Source organism: Heterodontus francisci, chromosome 4 (assembly GCF_036365525.1).
Source record: "Heterodontus francisci isolate sHetFra1 chromosome 4, sHetFra1.hap1, whole genome shotgun sequence".
Classification (NCBI taxonomy): domain Eukaryota; kingdom Metazoa; phylum Chordata; class Chondrichthyes; order Heterodontiformes; family Heterodontidae; genus Heterodontus; species Heterodontus francisci.
In genome coordinates, this window is record NC_090374.1 from 85,094,898 (window position 1) to 85,106,405 (window position 11,508).

Below are 11,508 nucleotides of genomic sequence, written 5' to 3' on the forward strand. Positions count from 1 at the left end.
GGACACGAGCAGAACCCTCAATATAACTGCAGATTGCAGCTTGTTCCTTTGGTATGTTCAATTACAACTTTCTGATGCTCACTCATCATTTCATCACGGTAATAGAAGTTGCCCACAGTTTGCTACCATCTGCGAGTGATACTACATCATTCCCCAGTTACAAAGAGACAATATTTACCCTGGAGCAATCTGTGTTGTTGCAACTCAAGAGCTATTTGATAAACTCACAAGAGTGTGCGTTCCGCTTAACATCCTGTAAATTAGCAACAAATGTTACACTTAAAAGGGTCCAGTTTTCAGAGACCATCTTTACTGTTTTAAGTCTATAAGGAGCAGCAATCTTCCTTTCAGTACTCGCGTTAATCCTCACCTAGCCATTCTCTCGCACTTAATCAGTGATTATTTACTGGTTTAGATGGATATTACTTTCAATCACACATACAAGGCAGCAGCTAAGCTGTTCATAAGCTTATCAAGAGTCAACTCCAGCTAGTGCAAAGGGGCCTTTCAATGTTTCGTCCTGCTGCTCTCTGAAACTACTCTAGTCTCTCCAGCAGCATCCATTTTGAAAGTAGTCACTCCTATAGAGTTACCTCAGCCAGCTCTGAACACGAGTGCATCTCAAAGGTCATTCTGTGTAACTACTCCGAGACTGTGGTATTAAAATGCAATGGCTGAAAGCAACGACAGCAGTTCCATCCTTCATTTCAAATATATATCACATAGCTTTTTAAAATCACATACAAGGCTAAAATTCTCATTTTTTCTAGATAAAACTCTGTGAAAATGCAATTTAAATGTTAGTTCAATTTTAATTTAATTGCCTTAAACCCTTCTTTCTCTCCCCCTCCCCTCCCCCATTACTTTTGCCTCCATCCCATTCCGTTCATTGTCTTTCCCCATGTCATCAAAAAGAAACCCTCCAGTCTCCTTTGGGACTTGACCCTTGGAGATGTGGAGCTAAGCTGATGAGCCTCTACAACCGCCATTATCCTTCATTAACACACAGCACTCTTATTGTGCTACCTTCGGCAACGTATGAGGAGCACCTGTTTGCATAGAAAGAGGCAATGCAACGTCCATGAGTTAAAGAGTTTTTAAGTTTCATAAAATGAAACAGACCCACAATTCAATGAAAGAGATGAGTCACTGTTTAAAATACTTTGTATTAACACCATGGGGATTAGACAAGTATAAACTCATCTTGTTGCAAAACATATATTTAGCATACTATAAAAATCTTACTTCTCGGGGTACAATATGTACTTGCACAATTTACATGCTAACTAAACCAGGAGTGATAGAATTGCCTGTGGTCAATTCAAATTGGTCAAACCTGATAGGTCAGGAAATGCCCACACAGTTCTGAGTTTTTGTGTGGGACCACTATCTTTATGCTAAGCTTTATCTTCTTTACTTTACCTACATACAGGGTTAGCGTCAGTTGTTCTGCATGCTCCCTATACATTTTGCCGAAGTGTAAGGCCAGTTCCTGTGTGAACCAGATTTACTTCAATTAATGAACTCCCAAGAACTATCCTCCTGTGTAATCCACAGCACTTTTGAGCAAAACCCGATGAACATTAAACAGAGTAAAAATGGGAAACCAGACTGAAGACAACTAGGTGGGAGTTCAAGGGATGCAGTTGTAAATCAAATCTTTGGAAGTGGAAAGGAGGGAGGGATGAAGACCTGAAAAAAAAAACAAGTAATCACACTTCCTTTAAAACAGGCCTCCTTGTCATAAACAGTCATCAGTAAAACACATACTTTGTCATGTTTTTCCCCAAATGACAAGTTTAACAATAGTGACAGCGATGTGTGTAATTAGTTTTCATTGTTCCCCTGACAGTCATTGCTCAAAGCAGGACCCTTGTCTTTTCTGTTTTAAATATTATGGAAAATACTCCACTGACAAGTATTTAATTACTACGTAGTGCTGACAGGTCATGATGGGTGCAAAGGAAAGACTGACTGCCACAATCACTTTAGAAACAGAGAAAATGGGCAGGAAAGCTGTTCCTGTTTTTCCACTGAGCATACTCAACAACGCCACCACCTTGCATTTATAGTGCCTGTCGCATAGAAACATGTCTCAATGCGCTTCATAGAAGTGCCAGGTAAAAATGGAAGCCAAGCCAAAGGAGGAGGTATTAGGAGGGGACTGGCCAAAAGCATGGTCAAAGAGGTTGGATTTAAGGAGGATCAAAGAGAGCTGTAGAAAGGCAGAGAAGTTTAGGGAGGGAACTGTAGAGCATGGTGCCCAGGCAGTTGAAGGTACGGGGGTCAAAGCTGTAGTGAAGGGTGGCGGAAAGCACAAGAAGCCAGAATCAGAGGAACAAGCGTTGGACGAGGGCTCTGCAGACCTGGAGAAGGTTACAGAGTTAAGGAGGCGTGAGGAAAGGTAATGCACCACCATCATAGTCACAGAAAATGTTGCTTGTGACTTTGGTTAGGAGCATTTCAGTGCTGTGGGAGGGGTAGAATTATAATTGGAGGGAATTGCAGGAAACATAGGCACAGATTTGGGAGGCAACAACATGTTCATTGACTTTGGAGAGTAAAAGGAGGTTGGAGACAGAGCGATAGTTTACAAGGGCAGAAGGGCTAACGGAGTTGGGGGGGGTGGGGGGTGGTCATGACAGCAGTATTGAAAGAATAGGAGACAGCGTCCAAGAAGAAGGAACCATTTACAATAAAAACAGTAAGTGCTGGAAATACTCAGCAGGTCTGGCAGCATCTAGAGAGAGAGAAACAGAGTTAACGTTTCAGGCCCATGATGAAAGGTCACAGACCTGAAACGTTAACTCTGTTTCTCTCTCTGTAGATGCTGCCAGACCGGGTGATTATTTCCAGCACTTTTTGTTTTTATTTCAGATTTCCAACATCCGCAGTATTTTGCTTTCATTGTAGTGAACCATTTACAATGCCAGTTAGCACTTCTCTTTGTTAACCTGCCTGGGTTCTAATTAAGTTACAATATTTATTTGGGTTATCTAGCAGCTGGATTTGTGTATCTGATCCTTGGGAAAGTAGCCTGGGACTACCAGGACCTACTGTGTAAGTTCACTGTCAAAGGGATGGCTGTTAGTGGGGGAAGTTTTTTTTCCCTCCCTCTTACTTCGGTTGTGGGTAAAATATTGGAAAAGGTTATAAGAGATAGGATTTATAATCATCTTGAAAAGAATAAGTTCATTTGCGATAGTCAGCACGGTTTTGTGAAAGGTAGGTCGTGCCTCACAAACCTTATTGAGTTTTTCGAGAAGGTGACCAAACAGGTGGATGAAGGTAAAGCAGTGGATGTGGTGTATATGGATTTCAGTAAGGCGTTTGATAAGGTTCCCCACGGTAGGCTATTGCAGAAAATACGGAAGTATGGGGTTGAAGGTGATTTAGAGCTTTGGATCAGAAATTGGCTAGCTGAAAGAAGACAGAGGGTGGTGGTTGATGGCAAATGTTCATCCTGGAGTTTAGTTACTAGTGGTGTACCGCAAGGTTCTGTTTTGGGGCCACTGCTGTTTGTCATTTTTATAAATGACCTGGATGAGGGTGTAGAAGGGTGGGTTAGTAAATTTGCGGATGACACGAAGGTCGGTGGAGTTGTGGATAGTGTCGAAGGATGTTGTAGGGTACAGAGGGACATAGATAGGCTGCAGAGCTGGGCTGAGAGATGGCAAATGGAGTTTAATGCGGAGAAGTGTGAGGTGATTCACTTTGGAAGGAGTAACAGCAATGCAGAGTACTGGGCTAATGGGAAGATTCTTGGTAGTGTAGATGAGCAGAGAGATCTTGGTGTCCAGGTACATAAATCCCTGAAAGTTGCTACCCAGGTTAATAGGGCTGTTAAGAAGGCATATGGTGTGTTAGCTTTTATTAGTAGGGGGATCGAGTTTCGGAGCCACGAGGTCATGATGCAGCTGTACAAAACTCTGGTGAGGCCGCACCTTGAGTATTGCGTGCAGTTCTGGTCACCGCATTATAGGAAGGATGTGGAAGCTTTGGAAAGGGTGCAGAGGAGATTTACTAGGATGTTGCCTGGTATGGAGGGAAGGTCTTACGAGGAAAGGCTGAGGGACTTGGGGTTGTTTTCGTTAGAGAGAAGGAGGAGGAGAGGTGACTTTGATTAGATTAGAGATACAGCACTGAAACAGGCCCTTCGGCCCACCGAGTCTGTGCCGACCATCAACCACCCATTTATACTAATCCTACACTAATCCCATATTCCTACCAAACATCCCCACCTGTCCCTATATTTCCCTACCACCTACCTATACTAGTGACAATTTATAAGGTCAATTTACCTACCAACCTGCAAATCTTTTGGCTTGTGGGAGGAAACCGGAGCACCCGGAGAAAACCCACGCAGACACAGGGAGAACTTGCAAACTCCACACAGGCAGTACCCAGAATCGAACCTGGGTCCCTGGAGCTGTGAGGCTGCAGTGCTAACCACTGCGCCACTGCGCCACTTAATAGAGACATACAAGATAATCAGAGGGTTAGATAGGGTGGATAGTGAGAGTCTTTTTCCTCGGATGATGATGGCAAACACGAGGGGACATAGCTTTAAGTTGAGGGGTGAAAGATATAGGACAGATGTCAGAGGTAGTTTCTTTACGCAGAGAGTAGTAGGGGCGTGGAACGCCCTGCCTGCAACAGTAGTAGACTCGCCAACTTTAAGGGCATTTAAGTGGTCATTGGATAGACATATGGATGAAAATGGAATAGTGTAGGTCAGATGGTTTCACAGGTCGGCGCAACATCGAGGGCCGAAGGGCCTGTACTGCGCTGTAATGTTCTAAAAAAAAATAGTGTACTATTTTAAGTAAAAGCAACTTACTATTGACCTGAATAAGTCAATTATTCCTGTGTTCCTTTTATTACATCTGCACTAAACTGCAATTGTTTCATAATAAGCAAATCTAATGAGTAGGGGGGAAAAAGCACATCAAGTACCTTAAATGTTGCCCTCGTGCTTAAAATTCAGGCAAAGGAGTTTGGAAATAGAGCAAAGTAATTAATTTTGGAATTAGAGACAGAAACTGAAAGCCCTGTGCAGACGCAACATTTAAAGTTCTTGTGCTTTTTTAAAGAAACACGAGATGTTTTATATGAAAGGCTGCATTTTAACCATTTTGCATCTAATTTTTGTAGAACAGCAAGATAGAGCTGCAATCCTTCTTAAGAGCTGCAGCTGACACTGTACTGCACAGGGCAGGAAATTCGTTCATGAAATCAAGAGACTGCAGAAATGTTTCCTCACTCATATTATAGGAAAGTGATTGCACATACAGGAGCACAAGCACAAGGCAAAGGGATTTTTTTCTTTATTAAGCTGTCTTTTTTTATTATCTAGACTCTGTTACTTGTTGCAAAGTAAGTAACTTGATAAGTTTAGTGATGCAAAATAAATGAAACTTTTCCTCCTTGCACAGAGACATATGAAGGGAGAGTTATGGTGCTTCGATACAACTATTTCTTGTCTATGGTTTGTACTGTTTCATACTGCATATGATGGAAAACTGATGAACGATTGGCTTTTTGTTACTTGAAAAACTGCTATTTTTGCAAGCATTACAATTGCAGTGTGATGTTTGAACTCCATGAAAATGGAGCACGGAATAACACTATTTAGTTTATAATGGCATCACTACAGAAGAAATTATAATTATATCCAACAATTTGGCTTTAAATTTAATAAGTGCCCAATGCACTTGTACAGCTATTATTTAACAGGAATTTAGCTGTTTTCCTTATTTTAAATAAGAGAAACAATAGCTTACATTTTGCCCACATTTCTGGTGCAAGAATTTGTACCTTAATAAGATCTATATCCTGTGTACGTGACTGTACCCGTATGTACATATGTGTCTGTCAATGGATCACTCGATTGCCCTTTCTTCTCTCCTAATTTTCTCTCTCATCTCTCACACAGTGAGCACAGGACTCCTGAAGGACTAATTGCATTCATTCATTTACTCTGCACAGCATGGTATTGTTAGATTACCAGATCCATAGCAACAGGATAGGAGAAAAGACTCATCTTTAGCTGCACCTCACCAACAGGAAACATTGAATCTGGGCAGGCTGGAATGCAACCCCTTCATTAAGGTATTAGCAGTTTTGAATGGAAATTTTTTTCCCTTTTTTTTAAAAAAAGAAGTGGGGTAATTAACCTCTAATAAGTTGCCTGTCAGTACCTTCCCTCTGGAAGCAGCAATCTGTGAAACCCTTACTGGGTCCTGGTTTCTCTTGAGCTCACACAAAGGGACCACATTGAAAAAGCTGGGTTTCCTGCTGTAACAGTCACTGGATACAGTCATGCCATTAACTTTCACTAAGCACTATATAATGAACTGCAAAACCCCTTTCTGTTGAATTTTACAACTAAAACAGAGTCACATTTATGAGCACCAGCAGTTTCCCTCACCCCCTGTAAGCGCTGAAAGTAAATAGTAAACTTAAACTTTCCCTTGCAAATAAAATGCTGGCAACCACTGACTCTTAATAAACAGTATTAACCCTTCAGGCATGGACTGATTTAAATCTACAGAACTGCATTGTGTACCCTGTTTCCTTGCTCATCAATGCATTCATTTTTCAATTAACATTTTTAAAGGTTCTGCTACAGAAATATAAACGTAGAATAGACAAAGACAACAACAAATAGCAAAACAGATTTGTTTTTAATAATGGGTGAAGGATTACTGCATTCAAAAAAAATGTTCAGTCACAAAGAGTCTGCGAGTTCTTATCTTCAATGCAGTATTATTAAATTCATCCTGTCTAAACTACATTAAATTCAATAAAACGTTTGCATTTTTCTTTTCAGATGTCAAAATAGTTTTTAAATCTACATAGATATTATCCATACAGCTAAAAACCTTAAGCTTATCATATTTCTTAGAGAAAATCTGTTTAATCTGTTTTTATAAGTCACATTGAGGTTTATCCATAACTTTTGCTCATCTGCAAAATTTACAGCCATTACAAGGTCAGTGATTGTGGTTGATAATGTCATGATTGTGTAGCCACTGTCTGCCATTGGGGACATATGCAGGAAAGTGGCAGGATGCACTAAAATGCAGTGGTGTTTACTCTGCCGCACGTATGACATTTGGATTTGCAACATGCAATTTTACTGATCATGAGTTCCACTGCTATTTTGAACCCTTTCTTTAGCAAGAGAAAAACGTGCTGTCAGAGGAGGGAGTAAGCTACTCTATTAACCGAGCAACCCAGAGAATTTGAGCCCCAAATGAAAAGGACTTTACCCGCTTTTCCGTTGTTCCAACATTGCTCACAATTGGCAAGACTGAAAGCTATAACAGGCAACCATGGGTTTTACATCAGCACAGTGCAGTATCACATGCAATTTATTTCTGTAGAAACAGCTTTAAACAGAATCCCACATGTTTATTTTATACAATTACTTGAAATGCCATAAGGTAATTCTAACTCATAAAAGATGGTAACATATTTTATCTCTACGGTGTCATTTTCTTTGATAAAACTTGCTGTTGAAACCTATGGGTATATCAAATAACTAGTAAATGTAATAAAAGTTGGCTGTTTTTTTTATTATTTTCAATTCATCATATTTAGCACCGCCAAGGAGATACATCTTCAATCATATAAACCCGGATGAGGAAATTCTCCCAAAAGCTTAAAATCCAATTTGTAGGCTGGAAACAGGTTTTTGCCTGACAGTGTAGTAAATGCATAAAAAACATGCCCTGTGACCCAAATCCATTTGTTCATCTCAGCTCAAACTGGGACATCACCTCTGTGCTAGAAAAAAATGAGATATATAAGACAAGGGAGAACATTGTAAAGGAGAGAACATACAAAGTGGGATACATACAGGAAGACACAGATAGAGACAATGACCAGGCATGCAGTTATATAAAGAATGGCACAAGAAAGAACATGCAATGGAAAATACAGAATCAAAAACAAAAGATTAAAAATCAGGAGACACACACATGTAAGAGCAGTCAAAGAGAAAGGCAGAGGAAGGACACACACAGTGAGAAATACCTACAAAGAAAGGAGAAAGCAACTGACTGATTCATGGAGACAGGGAGAAAGATGGAAAACAGAGCAAGAAAGTAACACACACAGAAGGTATTTTTTTAAAAAGGCAAAAATGAGAATTTTACACACACACAAAATCACTCAGAGAGAGCACGCATACACAATGGGAGTAACAGAGAGGGAGCGACATAATGACAGATACAGAAAGGCAGGCCAAGGGAAGGTTCATTCAATAGCACCAACCCAAACCACTAATTGTAGGTTTAAATTGTAACCTGCAATTTAGAATGAAACAATAAAACAACCTTTTTATTGTACCCACTCTGAACCTTCACAAATTGAAGTATTTCCAAAGAAAATGAATGAACTTGGTGAGAATCATTTAACCTGGATTTAAATTGAATCCACACAGGTCTCTTATTTGTTTGCAATATGGTCCTTTTCATATTAAAAATCTTTATGTATCCTAGTGTAAAATTTTAATTGATCTGCAAAATATTTTCATCTTTGGATAATCTAACAAATTACGATCGAATTTGGGACATTTCTGACCATTTTAATCAAGTCCACAATGAGTCATATAAATCTATGAAAAAACATTTTGTGAGAAAAGGTCAAGATGGATAATAAATTTATGGTAACAATTGGTGGCTGGGTTTCTAATGCTGTTTGAAGCATTTTCGGGCATAGTACCAGACTGCAAATGTGCTGAGGTGACTCCTGATATTCGAACATTTGCAATTTACGCCTCTCTTACAGAAACGAATTTAAAATGTTTTTGTCTTTAATCCTTGAATTGTTTATCAATTATCTTACAAATCGATTTGCATTTTTGGTTTACATTTGTAATTAAAACGTTCAGCCTGTACAGATCAATGAAACATTCATAAGAGATTGGCGAAGGGAGAGGGGTCGTTTGCATAAAATGCAGCTGCTAATCCAAACCCAGATGTAGTCCCTTTTTAAAAAAAATAACTGCTTTTATATTTTTGGTTTTGGTAAAAAGCAAACAGCAGGGCATACAGAACTGGTGAATGGTTGGCTATGTCCTGGCAAAAGTAAGGCAAAGGAAACTTTAAAAACATATGAGAATGTTCAACGCTGCAATAGTTGTAACTATACAAACTGCACAGTGAAACTTTGTATAAAACATTACTAAACTGTTTTCCTGGCATCCTGACCCAATGTTGTTCGGATGTGAACCGAGCCCGACCACAGACTAGCGGCTGAAGCAGTGGCCAAGTTTCACTTAAACTTTAGCGCCTTTCCCCCGCTCCCAGTAACCAGCCTGTACTATTTAAGAATCTGTGCATCCTACTTATACTATTAAACATTGCACGTTGTTCGTTTCAAAACTCCAAATTTAATCTCGCTCCGGTTCTTTTAAAAAATCATCGTTTTGCACTCCTTTGGAGAATGGACGGTCCGGCGAGAAGCTTCTTTTGTTGCCAGCCGTTCCCTTTTTATATCGTTTGAATTTTCAAAAAACGAAACTAATTTCGCAGCAAAATTTAAAGCAGCCTTGGGAAGGAAGCTGCTGCCTGGCTGAATTTAATGAATTGATTCCGGATCCTTCTGTGTTTCAGCAGCGGCTGACGGAGTTTCTCCAGCCCCACCGCCGCCTCAATCCCTCCAGCCTCCCGGGAAGGCGCCTTTCAATCCAGCGGGACAAGGACTTGTTGGACGCACTCGAGTTAAAAACTCAATGGACGCAGCTTTAAACACACACACAAACTATAGATCTGAGAATCGACCGCAGCTCTTCAAACAACCGAACCAAGTGGCCGGCTGTCTGAACAGCAACTTTTAAATGGAGCCGGCGTTTCATTACAATTCCAAACACTAACCCAGTTCAAGTGTCACTACAGTGATGTGTGCAGTTCACCTGAAAGTGCCCTCTCGTATACTTCATGAATTAACAAGGAAAGTCCAGTCGGACTTCTTTAAAACCCCGGGAACCCCACCAATCCTTTGGGTTTTTTGGCCATATGGTGTCAGCCACACAGGGTTACCAGACGGTGATCCAAACCCGTAGCATTACACAATTCACATTAGTGATCTTTCATTTAAAAAAATAAACGTGGAGCTCCCTCCCCGCCAGCCCGCTTCCCGCCTCGGTGCCCAACCGGGCCGGGAAGCCGGGTTCACTCGCCGCCCCGCGGCCGGCTCCAGGCGCGCCTTACCTCGGGTTGCTACTGTTCCAGTAGACGGCGTACCGGTCGGCCACCACTTTGCCGGACTCCTGCGACCAAACACACATCCACAGCACCACGAAGACGACAACCATCTCCACGTTGATCATTGCTGCAGAGAGGATGACAGGAACCAGCTGCCTCTCTCTCTCTCTCTCTAAACTTACAGCTTCAGATGTCCCCTTCTCATTCACTCAGTCTTCAGATGAGATCAAAGTCCGGAATCAGAGAGGCGAAGCAAGAAATGGGGATGCAACCGTGCAAAAAAACTCCTCCAAAACACCGCAGAGACTTGGGAAGGAATTATTAGTGTATTTGAACATAAAAGTGTGAGGCAGTGGTCGGCGAAATGAAAACCTAATTACAAAATCCCCCTGCTCACTAGCAGCAGGGGATAGGATCGGCACAAAGTTCTGGGCTTGTTCAACAAAACGAGGTGAAGTCCGCAATCTGTATGCAACTGGCAGCAGAAACCAGGAAAAAGTCGATGCAAAGAGCCCCAGAAGTCTCAAGGTGCGTTGTTGTTGGTGCTGCCGGTGATATGTGTGTGAGGTCGATGTTTTAAATTATATATATTCAGTTACTGGGAGTAGAACAAGAGCAGCTGGAGATTCCCGAGGCGGCAACATCCAGTCAGTCAGTCAGTCAGTCACAGCATCCTTTTTCTTTTCCTCTCCCTCCCGCCCCCCTCCACCTTCCAATCCCCAAAATAAAAGCCCCCGCTGAAGAGATGATTAGAAAGATGTGGTTTGAAGAGCTGTAACAAAGTAGCCGCTGCAGCCTGCACACACTCACACGGCGTTAACGCTCTGCAAACACGGTCCGGGCTGCAGCAGCCGAATGCCAAACAAGGGTCTGCCTGGTCAGGAGAGGGTGTTTTGTTTGGTGTGTGCCCCTCCCGGGATGAGAGAAGCAAGCAGCCGGGATCCAGAGAGAAATCCGAGGCGGCTGGGTGAATGAGCGGTGCCGATGGGTGCGAAAAGCCGATACTGCAAGACAAGCGCCGCCGCTGCCGTTTCATTGAGACTCTGGCAAGTCGGCGTTGTTTTGGAGGCCGGCGGGGAAGGCGGATCTCACAGGCTGGGAGGAGAGGCTTCAGGGGGTGGGCGGGGACTACACCCCAGGAGAAGGGGCGAGGCAGGGTGAAGGCACCGCCCCCAACCCGTCTCAACAGCTGATAGGCTGCCACTGACACCGCCCACCCCCGCCTCCCGCTCCTCTCCACCAATACGTGCGCTCGGCGAAGCCCAGGGCAAGTCACAGCACTGAAGGCAGTGCA

At 42.2% G+C, this 11,508-nt stretch overlaps 1 protein-coding gene across 2 annotated transcripts in view; it reads right to left on the reverse strand.

Moving 5' to 3' along the window:
- efna5b (ephrin-A5b) overlaps positions 1 to 11,256 on the reverse strand; it is a 245,349-nt gene extending 234,093 nt beyond the window's left edge. For both annotated transcript variants that reach the window (XM_068029787.1, XM_068029786.1), the window contains exon 1: positions 10,221 to 11,256. In XM_068029787.1, coding sequence (XP_067885888.1) covers positions 10,221 to 10,339 — 119 coding nt within the window. In that variant the 5' untranslated portion in view covers positions 10,340 to 11,256. The remainder of the gene's footprint in view (positions 1 to 10,220) is intronic.
- Positions 11,257 to 11,508: the final 252 nt, after the last annotated feature.